The 19,430-nt window shown below is 64.4% G+C and overlaps 1 protein-coding gene across 4 annotated transcripts; it reads right to left on the bottom strand.

Annotated features, from left to right (window-relative positions):
- Positions 1 to 2,882: 2,882 nt before the first annotated feature.
- TRAF2 (TNF receptor associated factor 2) lies at positions 2,883 to 18,574 on the bottom strand. Of its 4 annotated transcripts, none has more exons than XM_058672641.1 (11): positions 18,458 to 18,574; positions 14,417 to 14,635; positions 14,200 to 14,278; positions 13,952 to 14,050; positions 10,191 to 10,322; positions 8,302 to 8,376; positions 8,031 to 8,105; positions 6,050 to 6,331; positions 5,662 to 5,839; positions 4,746 to 4,894; positions 2,883 to 3,142 (listed from the first exon to the last, which is right to left on the bottom strand). In XM_058672641.1, exons 2-11 carry the CDS (start codon positions 14,602 to 14,604, stop codon positions 2,924 to 2,926), a joined length of 1,476 nt encoding a protein of 491 aa, XP_058528624.1. In that variant the 5' UTR covers positions 14,605 to 14,635; positions 18,458 to 18,574; the 3' UTR covers positions 2,883 to 2,923. The 4 variants fall into 4 exon arrangements, with proteins under 4 accessions (XP_058528624.1, XP_058528622.1, XP_058528623.1 ...); XM_058672639.1 differs by having other exon boundaries at positions 10,191 to 10,352; XM_058672640.1 differs by having other exon boundaries at positions 8,031 to 8,099; positions 10,191 to 10,355.
- Between the last annotated feature and the right edge of the window lie 856 nt (positions 18,575 to 19,430).

Consider the following 19,430-nt stretch of genomic DNA (forward strand, 5'->3'; position numbering starts at 1 on the left):
CCCGCTGGGGCCACCGAATACACTGCTGCCATAGCCACTGCTGTCTGTCTGCACGAGGGGCTGGCCTCCACCCTCTGCCTGGGCAGGGCACCTAGGCGCGCCAAGTGTGCCCGTCACACTGAGTCCTGCTCTGGGGGTGGGGGAAGGGCAGGGCATGGGCAGAGCCTGGGGTCCCCGGGGAGGTGGGGGCAGCTGTCCAGTGCTTCCTGCCCACAGGTGGGCTCCCACGTGGCCCTTGGTACAAACACCCAGGTGGCAGCCAGCCCAAACCAAGGGCACCACCAGTAGGCACACATGGTGAAGGCTTGGGGGTGTGCCAGCCAACAGCACTGACCCCACCTGGAGGGGTGGTGGCGTGGAGCAGCTGGGTGCCCTGCGCAGGGCCGGGCTGGAGGAGAGGAGCCCAGGACCGCTGGCTCCGAGGCCCTGTCTTCCCTGACTGACCCGCAGCCATCCTGTGCCAACCCAGGGAGGGGTGGGAATCTTCCTTATCAGTCTCTGTGCTGAGTCACAGCAGCCATGGTGCTGGGTGGGGTGTGCCCACAGCACTGCATGCCAGGCCTCCCACGTGAGCCACGCCCACAGGGCCTAGCCCCATGGATGCCCAAAGGCAGTCGTTCGGGCACGCCAACACCAGGCTCAGACAGTGTGTTCTCTGCCAGCAATCGGACCTGAAGATAATGGCTACAAGAGTGGGCAGAGCCAGACCCCACACTCACAGGGAGCCACAAATGCTCCCCTTGGGTGATCAGCTGCCAGCAGCCCATGTGGGCACCAGTTCAAATCCCAGCTGCTCCTACTTGGCCGGCTCCTGCGGATGCCCCCGCAAAGGCAGCAGAGGACAGCCCAGCGCTGCGCCCCTGCACCCGCGGGGCAGAGTACCACCTAGGGAGGGGCTGAACCAGCAAATGGATCTCTTTCCTCTCCCTCAAGTAAAAAAAAAGCAATCTTTGAAAAATAAAAATACATCCTGACACACTGCCCTGAGAAGCCCACAGCCCGTCAGAGTGCCTGGTGTGTGCTGGCCTGTCACTTCGCGCTGACTGCAGTGGGGTCCCAGCCACTTCTGGGGGTGGGCTGGGCTCTGGCCCCGCACTGGCCGCTCAGGGCACTGGCCTTTCAGTCTATAAGCAGGCTGGCACAGCAGCCCAGCAGGCATATGAACATATAAATGCCCACTGTAGGGCCCGGCGGCGTGGCCTAGCGGCTAAAGTCCTCGCCTTGAATGCCTCGGGATCCCATATGGTCGCCGGTTCTAATCCCGGCAGCTCCACTTCCCATCCAGCTCCCTGCTTGTGGCCTGGGAAAGCAGTCGAGGACGGCCCAAAGCCTTGGGACCCTGCACCTGCATGGGAGACCTGGGGAAGAGGTTCCTGGTTCCCAGTTTCGGATCGGCGCGCACTGGCTGTTGTGCTCACTTGGGGAGTGAATCACCGGACAGAAGATCTTCCTCTGTCTCTCCTCCTCTCTGTATATCTGACTTTGTAATAAAATAGATAAATCTTTAAAAAAAAATGCCCACTGTGATTCTTTTGTTTTTAGATTTACTTTTATTGGAAAGGCAGATTTACAGAGATCTTCTGTCCGCCGAGTCACTCCCCAAGTGGCCACAACAGCCGGAGCTGAACTGATTTGAAGCCAGGAGCTTTGATTGGGTCTCCCACGCAGGCTCAGGGTCCCAAGGCTTTGGGCCGTCTTCCACTGCTTTCCCAGGCCACAAACAGGGAGCTGGATGGGAAGAGGGGTGGCCAGCATATGAACCAGTGCCTGTATGCGATCCTGTTAGATCAAGCCATTAAGCTACAGCCCTGGGCCTACTGTGATGTGGTTAGTTACAAGCGATCTTCCATCTGCTGGTCCACTCCTCACATGATCACACAGCAGCATAGCTGGGCCAAGGACCCGGGCCACAGCAGGAGCTGGGTGGGAAGTGGAGTAGCCAGGAATTGAACTGGTGCCCACATGGGATGCTGATGCTCCGGTGGCGTTAGCCCAGTGCCTCAGCGCTTCTGAGAAGCTGCACTGCTGAAGGGCCTGAGGACATCCCACACGGCAAGGCCAAACACAAGACGGGGCAGGCGAGCAGCCAGGATGCCTGCGGCCTGCACAGGCACACCTGGGGACGGGCACTGCCCACCCACGCCCCTCCCTGCCAGACGGGCCCCCACAAAGCTGCCTGGGGTATCCCTGGCACCGTCCGTCCCGAGCAGCCCCCACCAGCAAAGCCCACCAAGGCCAGGACGCAGAGGCCACACACGGGCCATGCCCCTCACTCAGCACACGGCGCTGATGCTGGGGTCCACGGCCAGCCTCTCCTGCAGCCATCGAGGCCAACGTGTGCCACCGTGCAGTCCCCACTCAAGACACAGACGCCTGCAGAGCTCTCAGGGCAGCCTGGCACCTGTTGTTCAGGGTGCGAGCCCCAGCTCGGCTTCCTGTCTCCCCACTCCACGGGACCAAGACTGTGGCCAGGCTCCTGGCTTCATGGCACAGCCCCAGCTGATCTGAGCACTTAGGAAGGAAACCAGGAGGGCTGGAGGAAGAAGGCTCAGACGTTCACGGTTTACTGACAGCCCACAACCTGCCCGCCTGCTAGGCCCTGCGGACAGGCTCCCCCGGATGCAGGCCCAGGCTCCGAGCGCCTGCTCCCCAGGGGCGGCTCCCGGCTTCTCGGCTCTGGGGCCTGTGCCTCGGGGCACACAGCACCCCTCCTTCCTGCTGTCCGGAAGCCTTGCTCTCCTCTGGGCGTCTTCCTGGGTGCTGGGACACCCTCAGCTAGTCCCACCGCATCGGCCACTGAGGGACATCGTGTGTGGCCCTGGGCTGAGGCCCTCCCTGGCCGCCCGGCCCTGCGCGCCCTCAGGCGGCTCCTCGCGGTGCTGCCACGTGCCCGCCCCGCTGCCTGGCCTCCCGCGAGAGGCACCTAGAGGCCCGTCAGGTCCACAATGGCCTTGATGAAGATGGCGTCATCACGCACATACGAGTTCTTGGCCTCCATCTTGGAGACGGGGCAGAAGAGCGGGCAGCCGCTGGCAATGTTCATGTCGCTGACAGGCCTCTGGAAGGAGGAGGACGTCACGTCCGGCCGGAAGGCATCGATCACGTGCTCCCGGTTGTTGTGGTCAAGCAGCATCAGGGTCACCTGCAGAGGGCGGGACGGGTAAGCACACGCCCGGCACAGACCCAGGACAGGTCAGCACAGGCCCGGCACAGGCCCAGGACGGGTCAGCACACGCCCGGCACAGGCCCAGGACGGGTCAGCACAGGCCCAGGACGGGTCAGCACAGGCCCGGCACAGGACCAGGACGGGTCAGCACACGCCCGGCACAAGACCAGGACGGGTCAGCACACGCCCGGCACAGGCCCAGGACGGGTCAGCACACGCCTGGCACACGCCCAGGACGGGTCAGCACACGCCCGGCACAGGCCCAGGACGGGTCAGCACACGCCCGGCACAGGCCAAGGCTCTCGGGGTCAGCGCACGCCCGGCACAGGCCCAGGACGGGTCAGCACAGGCCCGGCACAGGCCCAGGACGGGTCAGCACACGCCCGGCACAGGCCCAGGACGGGTCAGCACACGCCCGGCACAGGCCCAGGACGGGTCAGCACACGCCCGGCACAGGCCCAGGCTCTCGGGGTCAGCGCACATTGTTCCCGCTGCTCTCTTCCCAAAATGGAAACACCCACCTCCGCTCTGACCCCAGCATGGCAGCCTGTTGCAGCAAGCGTGCGTGGTCAGCACAGGGCCACCTGCTGCTCCTGCTGCTCCCTCTGAGGCACCAAGGGGCAGCATACGAGACCCAAGCATCTGGGCCGTGGCAGTCACGTCGGAGCGTGCCTGGAGCTCCCGGCTGTCGTGGACACCTGGGCCTGAACTGAGCCTGGAACGCCCCTGCTCCCCTCTCCACCACCGTCTCCACTGAGGGAGAGCTGGACGCACTCTGCCCTGCGGGATGCCGGCACAGCAGGGGACAGCTTTACGTGCTAGCCACAACACAGGCCCTCACATAAATGTTTCAAAACTTTTTGTTCAAGATTCATTTGCTCATTTTTAATTTGAATGGCAGAGTCAGAGAGGGAGGGACAGGGAGAGATCTTAGTCACTGGCTCACTCCCCAAATGGCCTGAACAGCTGGGCAGGGCCAGGCAGAGGCCAGGAGCCCTCGTGCGGTTCTCCCATGGAGGTCACCACTGCCTGGCCAGGACAGGAAGCTGGACTCAATACAGAGAGCTGGCCTTCCTACAGGGCTGCGGGCCAAGCTGGCAGCACTGGGAGCCCACATGGGCACTGGCTCAGGCTGTGGCTGCACATCACACCTGCTCCCTGCTCATGGCCTGGGGAAGCAGTGGAGGATGGTCCGTGAGCCTCAGCGCCCGTGTGGGGGACGCGGAAGCAGCTCCCCGGCCATCTGGGGAGTAAACCAAAGACAAGCTCTCCCTGCCTGCACTCCAACTCCACTTCATCAGCTTAAACAGCAGCCGGCGGCTGAGGCCGGTTCCAGCCTGGGCTGCGGCCGTCGCTGGAGGAGGCCTCGGGTGCTGGCCATCCCCGGGGACCCTGAGCGGCTCACAGGACGAGCCCCCAGGGTGCCTGTGCAGTTCCCACCCTGCTCCCCCCCAGTGCTGGCTCCACTCCAGCCCAGGCCGAGTCAACTGGGACGTAAACTCCACCAAAAGGGCTCCCCTCTGACACTTTGGGGGCCTGTGGCCCTGAGCCAGGTATCGGCAGCTAGGTCAGCACCCACCTTCTGGTTGAAGGGCCACCGCAGGAGGGCATCGTGGGGGCCCCGCATCACCACGAAGAACAGAGAGAGGTGTGTGCCCCGTCCGGTCCCATCACCATTCAGGTAGATGCGCAGACACATCTTGTAGCCGTACCTGCTGGTGTAGAAGGCTGGGGCAGCACAGGGCACGGTGAGCGGCAGGCGCGGCACTGGCCCCAGTGGCCCTGCGGGCAGGCACGCACCGCCCTGCGCTAGGGGCTGGCCACAGCAGTCCTCACACCCTGTGACCCGGCTGCTAATGAGGCGACCCGTGCCCTGAGCACAAACAGCACTGCTTTGGACGGCTGGGAGCTGGGGGCACCTGCCCGGCTCAGCCCAAGCCCTGCAGGCTGAACCCAGACACGCGCAGCATCCCAGCAGAGCCAGTGAGGTCCAGTGTGGGTGTCCCCTGCCCAACCCACCAGGGCGAGCCCAGGAACGACAGGGAAGAAGCCTCTGGCTTAGGACTCCCCAGGGCCCGCCACCCACACCCTGGGCGCTGAGTGCCAGCTTTCCCCCAGTCACACAAACGCTGTCCTGCTGCCTGGCCCGTGGACAAGCACGGGGGATGAAGCTCACGGCCTCCCTGGATGGCTGTCAAGGGCCCCTGGGCTGACGGTGGGAGCGCGAGGGCAGCCCTGTGGCTCCTGTGGCTGAGACACAGCACCAGCAGTCTTGCTTGCCCTGACCATGCCCCTCCTCCCACGCCCACCCGGGACCCTCTGTCCATGCCCAGCCTCGTCTCCAGGGAAGGGCTGTGTGCCAACAACTAGTGCTGCCCTGGGAGCAGACAGGCGACACCGACTCCCACCCGCGAGGACAGGAGCTCAGACATCCCTCCAGTGCCCGGGACCACCCCACAAAGGCTGCGGTGACCTGGGGGCTCAGGACGCAGCACCTGGGGAGAAGATGGCCGGTGTGCGGCCAGCCACGGCCTCCTGGCGTTTCCTGGCAAAGTCCGAGATCTTCCAGATGAGGACCCCGTCGTGGGTCGACGCCTCCATCTCCAGGACCTTCTGCTGCAGGTCGGCCAGGGCCAGATCCTTGAGGCCCAGGCTCCGCTCCAGCTGCTGCACCTGTAAGCCCCAACCGTCACGGACGCACGGCCCGGCCTGGGGCGGACACCAGGACACCCTCGCTTGGCCTGCACCTGGCCCGTCCCCTCTCCCCACTGGTCGCTGTGACCTCCCCAAGCCAGGGCCTTGGAGCAGACGCAGGAGGGAAGGGGTCGTGGGCTGCAGCCGGCCAGCTCCGAGCATGGGGCGGCCCCCGCAGCAGGAACGTACCTTATTACTCAGGGCTTCAATCCTGTCCTGGTCCAGCTGGTGTTGTCGGCCACAGGCCTCGGCGGTCATGGCCACCCTCTCCACCTCCCGGTTGAGGACACAGACGATGTTCTCGAAGGTGGCCGTCTTGCTCTCGAGCGCCTGGCACCTCTGCAGGAGCTCCGGCTCTGCCGGGCAGCAGTCCCGCAGCAGGGGCTTGGCGTCCAGCACCGAGGCCAGCAGCAGGGCCAGGTGCTCCCGCAGCCGCTGGGCCTCGTGCTCCTGCTGCTTCTCCAGCTCCACCTGGAACACACGGAGGGCTCAGGGCACTGGCCGCACCTGCCCTGGCCCATAGGCACTCGAGGGCTCAGGGCACCGGCCGCACTGACACATCCGTCGTCCTTGGCTGCAGCAATGCTGTCGCCCTATCACTTGAGACGCACTTTGTTAAAAACAGAGGAAGGGGCCCGGCACAATGGCCTAGCGGCTAACGTCCTCCCCTTGAACACCCCAGGATCCCATATGGGTGCCAGTTCTAATCCCGGCAGCTCCACTTCCCATCCAGCTCCCTGTGTGTGGCTTGGGAAAGCAGTCGAGGATGGCCCAGGGCCTTGGGACCCTGCACCCACGTGAGAGACCTGTGGAAGCTCTTGGCTCCTGGCTTTGGATCGGCGCGCATCGGCCCGTTGCGGCTCACTTGGGGAGTGAATCATCGGACGGAAGATCTTCCTCTCTGTCTCTCCTCCTCTGTTTATATATTCGACTTTGCAATAAAAATAAACCTTTAAAAAAAAAAAAAGACGAGGAAGTAGAGACCCACATGGGCAAACATCCTTCAAAATTAAAAATAAAATAAAAAGAAATGGCAAAAATAAATAAACAAAAATGAAAAAGAGGGGCTGGCGTGGTGGCTCAACAGGAGTACCTTTGCCTGCAAGTGCCACAGCCCACATGGACGCCAGTTCGAGTCCCGGCTGCTCCACCTCGGCTCCAGCTCCCTGCTCATGGCCCGGGAACCCACCCGAGGACAGCCATGCCTGGCTCCCTGCAGCCACTTGGGGAATGAACCAGCAGCTTTCTGCCTTTCAAATAAATAAAATACATATTTTGAAAGTATTTCCAATAGAAAGGAGAACAAGCCTGCACGTGGCCTAGTGACGCCGGTTCTGTCGCACGCTGGACGCCTCTGTGGGCTCCCGCGAGGGACATGCTGGGCAGCGGGTGGCAGGCGACACTCCCGCATCAGGGCCTTGCCACTCACGTGGGAGCCCTGGCTGGCAGCTCGCCCCAGCAGCAGCGGGCACCTGGGCAATGAGCCAGCAGACAGGACTGTCAATACTTCAAAGCCATACACCAGGACGGCACCAAGGGCACGGCCGCCTCGGGGCACAGGGTGGCAACAGGCGCCAAGGGCATGGCCGCCTCGGGGCACAGGGTGGCAGCAGACGCCAAGAGCCCCACCAAGAGCTGATGCTGGGAATGAGCCTTTTCCAAACTCGCATGCAGAACACAAACCTGGTAACGATCCTCTTTCAGGATTTTAAGTTAAAAAGCAAAGCACACCCCCAAACAGCCGTGCTGCCAGACACCCCCAGGAGCAGAGCCCAGCACCTGCCAGGACCCCAGAGTGTCAAGTGGGGCCCCAAACTCACACAGAGGCACCAACCCCAGTTCTATGTTAAAGTGGGGCCTATGGGAGGCCCTCGGCCTGGGCACCCTGAAAGGTGGAGCTGTGAACCCCTTACTGGAAGCTGCCAGAGGCCCTGCCCCGGCCCCAGAGTGAGGGTGCGCCAGCTGACAGGTGTCACCAGCAACCTGATGCTGTGCCCACGTGCGGGCATTCTCAGAGATGCGGCGGCAAGAGCGAGGGGTCTTAGAGACCTGATGGCTGAGGAGGGTGGGTGCTATGGGAGCTTGGAGGGGGCAGCCAGGGAGGAGAACTAGGCAAAGGCAGACGCGCCCAGGCCAGCACACTGGACCCCACCCCTGGCCCTGTGCTCACCACCTCAGGACAGCCGATGGCGTGGAACCTGCAGGGGACCCGGCATTTGCCACATGTCTTGACGTGCTCCTGTAACTGGAAGCAGCACTGACGTGAGAGCCAGCCACGCCCTGCCCACGCCGCCCTGCAAAGCCATGTACCACCTCAGGCAGGGGCCCCATGGGACTGACCCCTCCGGAGCCCGCCCGGGGCCCAGGCAGAGCCATGCGGACGCCTGCCCCACTGCTAGGACGAGGGGCCCCGAGTCTGCTGAGACGCCCAGACAGCGCACCTTCTCGCGGGGGATCTTCTTCTTGCCGCAGCCCTCACAGGTCAGGGGGAACTTGGGACAGATGGCATGGTGTGCCTGTCAGACAAGCAGCATGGCATGAGGCAGGACGCAGCGCTCCTGGGACACCCCCACCCACCTGCAGTGGGCAGCTGGCCCTTGGCGAGCCCGCCTCAGGGACAGTCCCTTCTCACGGGTTCCCTTAGGCAGAGTGAGGAACAGCCCCCGGGCCCCCAGTTCATCCCCCAGATGGCCTTGACGGCCAGGAGCCCCACCAGGGCTCCCACCAGAAGGGAGGCACCCCAGTGCTGACCACAGCGCCACCTCTCAGGGTCAGGGGTCAGACTGGGGGTCACACTGAACAACCCAGCACCCTGACACCTCAGGGGAAGACGCCTGCATCCCAGGCGGATGCCAGTGAGCACCCCGCTGCTCCCTGCCAGCGCCTGGAGAGGCAGCACAGGTTGGGTCTAAGGAGACACAGAGCGCCTCCACCTCCTGGTTCACGCTCCAGTGGCCGCCATGGCTGGGACGTGGGCCTCCCTCCAGGTGTCCCCTAGCAGGGCAGGCAGGGCTCCGAGCTCCTGGACCACCTTCTGCTACCTCCTCAGACACAGAGGAGAGGCCGGCAGGGAAGTGGGGCAGCCAGGCTCAAGCGGGTGCTCATGTGTGCTGCCAGCACCACAGGCACAGGGTGAGCCCACTGTGTGTCCGCCGCCCCAGCTCCCCTGCGGCTTCCAGGAAACAGAACCCAGTCCAAGACTGTGAGAGGGCGGGCTGAGACCCTGAGCAGGGTGCAGAAAGCCAAGGGCACACAGTGCCACCATGCTGCACCCACACCCAGGACGGGCACATGGGCAAGAGGACACAGAGCAGTGGGGACTACTGAAGCCTAGCGGCCCTGTCAGAGCCCAGAGACAGTGCCAGGAGGCACACGGCAGGCTGGCTCTCCCCTCCTGCCCGCAGCCACAGCTGAGCTGGGCCAGAGCCACCCCAGGCCAGAAACTCAACCCAGAGTCACAACAGGGGCTCAACCCAGTCCTCCCGGAGGACCACGAGCACCCTGACCTCAGTCCCCAGTCCGGGGTGCCCCACACGGGCAGCAGTTCAAGTCCCGGCTGCTCCACCTGCCACCCAGCTCCATACTGAAGGCTTGGGAAAGCAGTGAAGGATGGCCCAAGAACCTGGGACCCTGCATCTGTGCAGGAGACTCGGACGGAGCTCCTGACTTTGAATCGGCTCAGTCTCAGCTGTTGTGACTACTTGGGGAGTGAATCAGTGGATGGAACATCACTCTCCTCCCCTCTCTCCATAAATCTGCCCTTAAAATATATTAAGTCTTTTTAAACACTCACTTATTTTTATTGGAAAGTCAGATTTACAGAGAAAAATGTTCCATCTACTGGTTCACTCTTCAAGTGGCTACAATGGCCAGAGCTGAGCCGATCCGAAGCCAGGAGCCAGGAGCCTCTTCCAGGTCTCCCACGTGGGTGCAGGGTCCCAAGGCTTTGGGCCGTCCTCGACTGCTTTCCCAGGCCACAAGCAGGGAGCTGGATGGGAAGTGGAGCTGCCGGGATTAGAACTGGCACCCATATGGGATGCCGGCGCATTCAAGGCGAGGACTTTAGCCAGCAGGTTACCGCACCCGGCCTACGTTAAATCTTTTTTAGAAACCACTTGTTCCAATATTAAATTTCAGACGTAAGAATGACACACACTAGCTTGTGCACTCGGCACCACAGGGGGTCAAGCAGTGGCCGCGACCATGGCATTGCATGTGGACACCTCTGATCCAGCTCCCTGCTGATGCCATGGGAAAGCCACCCAAGGGACCTAGAGGGAGCTCAGGCTACAGCCAGGCCCACTCCTGGCCTCCCGCCCACCTCACGCACCTCTGTGTCCGCCCGGCCACAGGGGGCCTGGCAGTGCCGGCAGCTCAGGCTCCGCTCGGGGCACTCGTGCTGGGCGTGGCGCTCCTTCTCGCAGCGGCGGATCAGGCCTTTGCAGGCAGGGCACTCGGTCAGCTGGAACAGGCATTGTCCCTCGTGGCAGCTCTGCTAACACGGGAGGCGTCAGAGGGGCCCACCGGGCAGGGCTCAGAGCCACCGGATGCCTCTCTATGCCCGCGCAGGGGGGCTGCACCCCGGGGTCGCCTGAGGAGGGGGTGCGGGAGGCAGCGTGGGCACACAGGCCAGCCCTGGCCCCAGCAGGGCCCTGCGGGACTCAGCGGGCTGTGCTGATGGCAGGACCGCAGCCCAGGGCCAGGCAGTTCGAGGGCTGTGGCTGGCTTCTCACCTGCCCTTACTCACTCGAAAGGCAGGATAACAGACCGTCCCACCTGCTGGTTCACGGCCCAGGCACCCTCAATGTGCAGGGCAAGCCAGGCCAAGGCTCGGAGCCCACTGAAGCCTCTCTGGGGGCCGCGCCATCGCCCACTGCCTCCTGGGCGCTTCAGCAGGACAAACAAAAGCGTGAAGTGGACGGGATGTGGCTTCCTCAGATGCAACTCAGCCTGCTGGCACGACGGCCACCCCAAGTTTTGACAGGTTTCTACTCATTTGAAGGACCGTGCGAGGACAGAGGGAAGAGATCCCTGCGCCAGCAGCTGCAGCGGGCTTCCCACGTGGGTGGGAGGGCCCCGTGGCCTCGAGTCTCTTTCCAGAGCCCTTACCAGGAGCCATAGAGCGGCAGCTCTCTCTCTACTGTCTCAGCTTTCTGCTTTCTCCAGAAAGGACACCTTCACCAGGGCTGGTGCTGTGCTGCACGGAGTAAGGCCCGCCTGCGACACTGCACCCCACACGGGCGCCGCCTTGAGTCCGGCTGCCCCACTTCCCGTGGCCTGGGAAGGCAGACCTGGATGGGCTCCTGGCTTCGGACTGGCCCAAACAAGTACATCTCAAAAAAAAAAAAAAAAAAAGGCAGCAAAACTTATACACAAAAACATTTAAAAAGCAAAGATTTGTTTGCAAGGCAGAGCTGGGCAGGGGAAGAGACCTTGTGTCTGCCGGTTCACCTCCCGAGTGGCCGTGGCAGGCAGGGCCCAGGAGCTCCGCCGGCCCACGGCTGCTTCCCAGGGTCATCAGCAGGAGCTGATACCGGGGCGGCCGGGCCCTGAACCAGCACCCCTCTGGGATGCCGGCACCACAGGCGGTCTGTACTGCAGGCCAGAACGTTGGCTCCCTGTGCCCCAAGCTTCCAGACTCCGGGTAAGAGACCCTGAGAATTCACCCCTGCACCCCAGGACAGCCGACACCCCCGTATCCAGAACTTCATCCTCTCCCATGAAACTGCCCCACTGAAGCCTCGCCTGGCATCCCCACTTCCCCCCCGCCCTGCATGCCCAGCTCTGAGACACCCCAGGGCACACCACGCCAGGCATAGCTGGGAACCCACAGCTCACGCAAGCAGGGGAGCGGAGGCCCAGAGCAGGAGCGGCCTTGAGGACAGCCGGGCAGCCCCACCCCACGAGGGTCCGGGGCTTGGCCTGTGGGGTGGGGTATTTCTAGAAGCCGGTACCTTGTCCGCGGTCAGCACCGCCAGCACCCTAGGATTAAGGTGTTGGCCGGACTCTGCGTGGCCCATGTGGCTGCCCACTCTCTGAAGCCACGGTGTCTCACGGCCCCACGCTCCAGCAGACCCCGAGGGCAGTCTGAGGGGTGAGTAACCCGGCCCACACAGGGCAGAGGTTGTGCGCGCACAGCCGTGGGGGCTGTCTGGCCCCCGCACAGCAGGATGGCACAAAGCCGCACCCCTGACACCAGCGGTGGGAGCTGGGTCGCTGTGGGCACTCCCCAGCCGCTCAGCCCAGCAGCCCAGCGGGTCAGGCTGTGGTCTCAGACTCCGCCCGCAGCCCAGCGCTAGCTGTTCTCACCCCCCCACCCTCACACGCTCCTGGAGTAGCAGCGAACCATGGCCTGGGCATGTGGAGGAAAGCCCTGGCTCCTGTGCGGCCCAGCCTCACCCGGTTGTGGCAGCCACTGGGGAGTCAAACAGCCCACAGTGAGCCCTGTCTCCTACTCCGCCTTTCCTTAGAAAGCCCCCGCCTCTCACTTGGGGTCCCAGGTCTCCTGGATGGCGCCCCGCAGCAGCCCCCAAGACACTCCAGGCACGTGGGTTGCCAGCCCTTGCCTGCCCACAGGGGCTGCTGGCCAAGTTCTCACAGGGCCATGTCACTCCCCACTTCCCCAGAGCTCAGACTGTCAGGGCAGTGAGGCCGTGTCCTCGGGAAGGGTCCTCCTGGCACGCCTGGAGCGGGGGTGGGGGCAGCAGGCCCCCTGTGCCCAGGGAAGTGAGGCCGTGTCCTCGGGAAGGGTCCCCCTGGCACGCCTGGCGCGGGGGCACGCCTGGTGCAGGCCCCCTCCGCCTGGGGCCCTGGCTCCGGGCTGACAGCCAGCTCCCAGGCAGCCACCTCCCCCACGCTGCCCCTCCTGGTAGGGGCTTTCCACTCTCCCGGGCACAGCCAGGGACTTTCCAAACAGCATGCCTGCAGGGCCATGCAGGGCCACAGCCGGTGCCCACTGGCCCAGGCCCTCAGTGAAGCCACAGCCACCACCCCAACACCAGGGAGCTGCAGGCAGAGCTAGGGACACTCCTCCCACCCTCCTGACCCTCCAAGGCCCCAGGATCCCCTCAACAGGCAGGGCCACTGCACCCCAGCCTCCTAGGACAGACCCTGAGCCCAGCGTGCGCCCTCCACAGACAGCAATCAGCAGTACGGCGTGGGTGACGCTGCCATGGGCCCGCGCGTGGGAGGCCTGGGCCTCAGGGCACTCCCTATGGAACAGTGCCCCGAGCGCAGGCTGGTGTCACCAGGGAGGAGGGAGAGAGGATGCTACCCTGACCCCCACCCGACCCTGGCCCTGCTCACTCCAGACCAGCCAATACTGCCCATGGCAGAAGTCAAAAACCCAGCGCCCGAGAGCCAGGCAGCCTGGCCTGGAGGACAGGTAACGGCCTACCACTCAGGGCCAGCCCACCCCCCAGGTGGCTGCAGCAAGCCCTTGCGGCACACAGCAGCCTTGGAGCAGCCCTGGGGCGCCCCTAGCAATGCCTCCACAGCCCATCTGCTCCAGGAACATGACCCCCGGAGTGGGGCGGGGCAATCCCCCAGGGCCGGCCCTGCACAGCTCAGCATGTCAGTGGCCAGGTGGGACCACAGAGCTTTGCAGCAGTGCCAATGGGCACGTGACCACCTACGCTCTGGGCTCACGACCAGTGCTACCTGCTGCGAACCCCCGCACCACGCAGCTGACTGTCAGAGGGGTGGACCCTCCACACGGGCTCTAGCACAGCCTTGGCACCCAGGCCCTGTTGCCAGGTGCCTAAAGGTACAGGGGGACACAGTGGAGTCCCCAGCCCTGACAAAGGCCACAGGCATCAGGTGCTGAGCCATCTCTGCCCCAGAAGCCCTTGTGGGGCCACAGGTCCTATGAGGCCAGCAGAACCTGACGCATGAGACCCCAAGGACACGAGACAGGACCCAAACCCCGACGTCACACATGGCCAGGCCAGCCTGTGCCCAGGGCAGGGAGGGTTCCCCTGGGCACGAGGCCCTCACCACCACCTGCCTCATCCAGGGCCAAGACCTGGTCCCTGGGGCAAAGGAGTCAGGCCCCACCCCAGACCACAGGCCGCGAGGGAGGCCCACCCTCACCTCGTATTCCTTCAGGGTGCCCTTCCAGGTGCACCCGTCGTTGGGACAGATGGCCGGCAGGCTCTCCACTTCTCTGCGGGCAGCGTTATCTGGAAAAGCCTGAGGAGCCCACAGCCCTCAGGTGAGGCCTTGCCCAGCCTGCAGCATGCAGCCCCCTACGCACCCCGTCCCGGCGGCCCTGCAGGGAGGGCTCGGCTGGCCGGCCTGCCCGCTTGGCTCCATCCCCGTCGGGCAGTGATCCGACTTACTGAAGCGCTTTCTAAGACAGAAATGCCTTCCTCATAGATGCCTTCACGGACACAGGCGGCACAGTTCTGGGGCCCAGAGCTGGTGGGGACAGAAGCAGCCCCGGTGAGACCCGCCCGGGGAACCAGCACGCTCAGCCCACACCCACAGGGCCCCAGACGGCGCGGGTGCTCAGGGCACGCTGCGCACTGCCTCACCCGGCGCCTGTGCCCACCGCACCTGAGGATGCCGCTGAGGCAGAAGGAGCAGTAGCGGTGGCCGCACTGGGCCTGGAAGGGCCGGCGCAGCACGTTCCCGCAGGCCGAGCACAGGTACTTGGCCTCCAACTTCGTGCCCAGGAGGCTCGTGGAGAAGCCCGGCTGCAGCACTTCCAGAGAGTCGGGGGGCGTCACACTGGCTGCAGCCATGGGAGCTGGGACCCCCGTGCACCAGGAAGCCCTGAGGAAGAACACAGCACGTGTCATGGCGCCTCTGGGGCCCCTCGTGGGAAGGCATTGCAGCGGGTCCTGCAGCAGCAGGCACCGAGAGAGACAGGCACGCGACACGCTGAGTCCAGGAGCGCTCGGGGTCTCAGAGACCAGCTGGGGCCACCCCGGGCACCCACACACCTGGTCTGCCAGCACATGCCCCGGCTTGGGCACAGGCCACCTTCCGGCTAACAGCTGGGGTCAGCGTCCCCCGCCTGCCCTCCTCACGACCCCTGGAAGCTTGTTCCGGACTAGTGAGTGACCTCGAAGCCCGTGCTGCAGAAAGCAGTTGCCCTCACATGCCACCTGCCGAGCACCCTCTGAGGGCATCAGCCTGTACCTGCTAGTGTCCAGCCCTTCTGCTTTTCGGGAGGGGAAAGTTGGAATTAGAGAGAGATCAATTATTCCAATGTTCCTCCCTGTGGGGGACCAGCAGACAAGGGGGCAGGGTTGGGGGAGGGAAGAACACCCACCCTCTGCCCGCTTCCCCGGCCTCAGCACGCGCAGCCATAGAGCACCCCAAGCTCTGGCTGAAGTAGAGTCAGATCAGGCCTGCCAGGCACACCGGGCACGCCAGGACCAGGCGACTCCCCTGAACTGCAGACAGCAGACCGAGAGCCAGGACAGAACTCGGGCAGAAGACAAGGGCTGGCCTTTGGCACCTGTCTGTGTCCCACAGGAGCCCTGGGCCCAGCACGCCCGTGCAGCTTGAAGGCCGGGGCTGCCTTCACCACAGGGGCCCAGCCAGGACACCAGGAGCAGGCATGTGACCAGGGAGGGGCCTTGCCGCCCTCAAGGAGGGTCCAGCGGGATGGGCTGGGTTCCCGAGGCCTCCCACCAGGGCAGAGCCCAGGAAGTGCCACAGGCTTGGGCACACGTCTCCTCACGGCTTGGGAGGGCCAGCGAAGGGGCAGACCCTGATCTCCTGCCAGGGCCAAGGCCAGAACAGGGTCCCCTCCAGGCCCCTGCAGCCCTGGGGCCACCCTCTCTGGCAGTCAGGATGGAGAGAGTTGGGCAGCCCGGACACACCTGAGGCCCTTCCTCGCATGGCTCGCCTGCCAACCCTGCCAGCACCACTTCCAACGCCATGCCAGCCGCCCCTTGGTGCCCACCCTGCACAGCCAGCCGGGGCTTCCCAAGCAAAGCTGATCCTGGAACCTTCGGTCAGCTTCCCATGGAGTGATGTCCAGTGCGCCAATCCTGAAGACATTTAAAGGGCACTGGAGGGTGTCCAGGCCCAGCCCGACACCCAGTCCCTCACTCCTGGCGTCCACTGGCCTCTGGCAGCTTCACCTGGTACCCCAGAAAGTAACCGCCAGCAAGCGTGCTCAAGGCCAGGACGGCAGCAGCGGCCGTCCAGAGGCAGGGCTGTCCTGGAGGGCTCCCAGCTGACCCGACGCTACAGGGGGCCGGTCACACTGCCAGGTGTCACAGCGAGCAAGGGCCACAGTTAAACTCAGCTTGGTTCCTGTCCGCTGTCAGCAGAGCCTGACGCCAAGCCGCAGGAGTAGGCCGGTAGCACGCGGCTGCAGCGAGGGCTTGGACACCTGACTCCGACCTGCCCAGCCACCCCACAGGCGCTGACACCTAAGACGGGCCTCCCTGTCCTTGAGAAAAAGAGAAACACCACCACGCAGCAGGGCTGTGCCGTGTGCGTGTGTGTGTGTGTATCTGTGTTAGAGCTGGCCACGCGGCAGGGCTGAGGTGGAACACTGCCTTGGGCAGCTCTCTGCTCCGCGATCACGCCCTACACCTGTCCCAGGTGGGACACACTCGCTTCATAGGTGAGAGCCACCTGTGGGGCCAGCACCCTATGTGGGCATCAGCTCAATCCCAGCTGCTCCACTTCGTGTCCAACGGCCAGCTGCAAAAGCAGCAGAGGCTGGTCCAAGTTGCTGGGCTGCTGCACGTGCCTGGGCGATCAGGAGGAAGCTCCGGCTCCGGCCTGGCGCAGCCCTGGCTGGTGCAGACAGTGGGGAGTGAACCAGGGAACCAAGGCCCAATATCTGGCTCTCTGCATCTTTCAAGTAAAAACACCCCTGGAGGGCTGGAGGCGTGGCCTAGCAGCTAAAGTCCTCACCTTGAACGCCCCGGTTCTAATCCCAGCTACTCCACTTCCCATCCAGCTCCCTGCTTGTGGCCTGGGAAAGCAATCGAGGACGGCCCAAAGCCTTGGGACCCTGCATCCACGTGGGAGACCCAGAAGAGGTTCCTTGTTCCCGGCTTCGGATCGGCACAGCACCGGCCCGTTGAGGCTCACTTGGGGAGTGAATCATCGGACGGAAGATCTTCCTCTCTGTCTCTCCTACTCTCTGTATATCTGACTTTGTAATAAAAATAAATCAACCTTAAAAAAAAAACAAACCCTGGAACCAAGCACGCCAGCACCCTGCCCCGGGGACGACTGCTACGTCCCGCACAGCAGTCCATACACACAGAAAATGGCCACGGCGGGGTCAGCGGAGCACTTTCACAGGCTGATCCACCACCTGCAAACAGCACCATCCCAAACGGGCAGACCTGTCCCGCAGCCCTGCTTCCCATCCACCCCCTGCCTGTGGCCTGGGAAGGCAGTCGAGGACGGCCCAGGCCTTGGCTCCTGCACCTGCGTGGGAGACCTGGAAGCAGCTCCTGGCTCCTGGCTTCGGATCGGCTCAGCTCCAGCCATCGCGGCTACTTGGTGAGTGAACCAGTGGATGTAATCTCTCTCCTTCCCTCTGCAAATCTGCCTTTGCAATAAAAATAAATTTCTAAAAAACGAGCAGCAAACACAGAAGACAGGCCCCAGAGGAGTCGGGGTGAGGAAGCCCCGCTGTGGCTAGGAGCTGGGAGCCATGCAGAGGGCACAGGCAGTCCACCAACGTCGCTGGGGAAGCAGCAGCCTGAGTGGAGCGGAAAGCAGCCAAGGGCAGGGGCAAGGACAAGGCCAGATGCCCCACCTAGCCCCCGGGCGGCCCAGGCAGGCCACCACCAGAAGCCCTCATACCCACGTCCCCATCGAAGCCTGCGTTCCCACCAGAGTTCCTGCGGCTGAGCCCATCCTGAGCCCCTGCAGGAAGCAGCCCTTGGGCGCCCACTCACGAGCCCACCTGCACGCAGCCGTGGCGGGCATGGACGCTGATCACACAATCCAGCTCAAGTCCAGCTGGGAGGGCACGCCTGGGCTCACGGGCTAGGCAAGCACACAGCCAGGAAAGCCAACTGTGAGACAGAATGGCTGGAGGGCCAGTACCACGGCATGACGGACTAAGCCGCAGCCGCAGCCCCCGATGGTTTAGATCCCGGCTGCTCCACTTTCCAGCCATGCCACGAGCAGGCAGGGAGCTGGACGGGAAGTGGAGCAGCCGGGATTAGAACCGGCGCCCATGTGGGATCCGGGCACCGAACGAGGGGAGGACGCAGCCACCGGGCCCCACTCTGCCCTCGGCCGACCCCAAATGCGCGCTCTGGGCCTGGGGCTCCCTCACCACCCCCAGCAGCGGGGCTGCAGGACCGCTGGACCCGAGCCGGGGCCAGCCGGACACACGTCCCCTGCGGCCCGGCCGGCCCCGGGCTCCGCCTCGGGTGCCCCCGCCGCCCCGCGGGCGCCCGGGAGTTCGCGAACTTTCCTGCGCCCGCCCCGCTCCGACTTGGCGCTTCCGGCTCGGCGCGGCGGAGACACCCCCGGGGCCGGCCCCTTCCCGGCCGGCGGGCAGCGCGGCCTCCCGGGTGCCCCGCGGCCGCCCCGGCCCCGCGGCCTCCCGCCGGCCCCGCGCCGCCCCGGTGACCCGCGCCCCGGCCCCGCCACACTCACCCCGCGGTCGCCGCGCGTCCGGAACTCGGCGCCAGCCCGGCCGCCGCCCCCGGCCCACCTGACGGACAGGCGCGGGAGCCTACCGCGAGAGGGCAGGCGCCCGAAGCGGACGCTGATTGGCCAGGCCTGCCCGGCCGCGGAGCCGCGCACCTGACGGACGGCCGCGCCAGCCTACCAAGAGCGCGCGGCGAGCCGCAGAGGGCGCCGATTGGCCGGCGGCCCCCCCGCGCCGGGGCGTGTCCGGGCCGAGCCCGGGCCGTGTCCAACCGATGCTGCCAGGCCGATCCAGGGCCGCGTCCAGGCAGAGCCACCCCCAGCTCCGGTTCGAGGCTGGGCCCGCCTGGCTGTCGGCCCCACCACGGGCAGGACTGGGCCAGGACCTGCACGGGGACCGGTCACTGCCTGTGCAGGGGGCTGGCGCCGCCTTGGGCAGCTGGGGTGCAGCTGGTACTGTTGGGTTCTCTGTATCCCCGCTCCGTCCCTCAGGACGCCAGATGGCAATCTCTCTCCCTCTACCTTCTGAATGGACCAGCCCATTGCTTATGCCCTATGGGGGCCTGCGCTTAAAATGCTTTTTAAGGGCCTGGCACGGTGGCCTAGCGGCTAAAGTCCTCACCTTGCACATGCCTGGATCCCATATGGGCGCCTGTTCTAATCCCGGCAGCCCCGCTTCCCATCCAGCTCCCTGCCTGTGGCCTGGGAAAGCAGATGAAGCTGGCCCAAAGCCTGAGAACCCTGCACCCGTGGGAGACCCTGGAGAAGCTCCTGGCTCCCGGCTTTGCATCAGCATAGCTCCAGTCATCGCAGTCTCTTGGGGAGTGAATCAGCAGATGAAACATCTCTGTCTCTCCCCCTCTCTGCACATCTGACTTTCCAATAAAAATAGAATCTTTAAAATAAAATAAAATGCGTTTTAATTAAAAGGCGAGAACCTAACAAAAACCTAGACTTACAACCCTAGGGCGGCCACCTG

This window comes from Ochotona princeps, chromosome 14 (genome assembly GCF_030435755.1).
Source record: "Ochotona princeps isolate mOchPri1 chromosome 14, mOchPri1.hap1, whole genome shotgun sequence".
Classification (NCBI taxonomy): Eukaryota; Metazoa; Chordata; class Mammalia; order Lagomorpha; family Ochotonidae; genus Ochotona; species Ochotona princeps.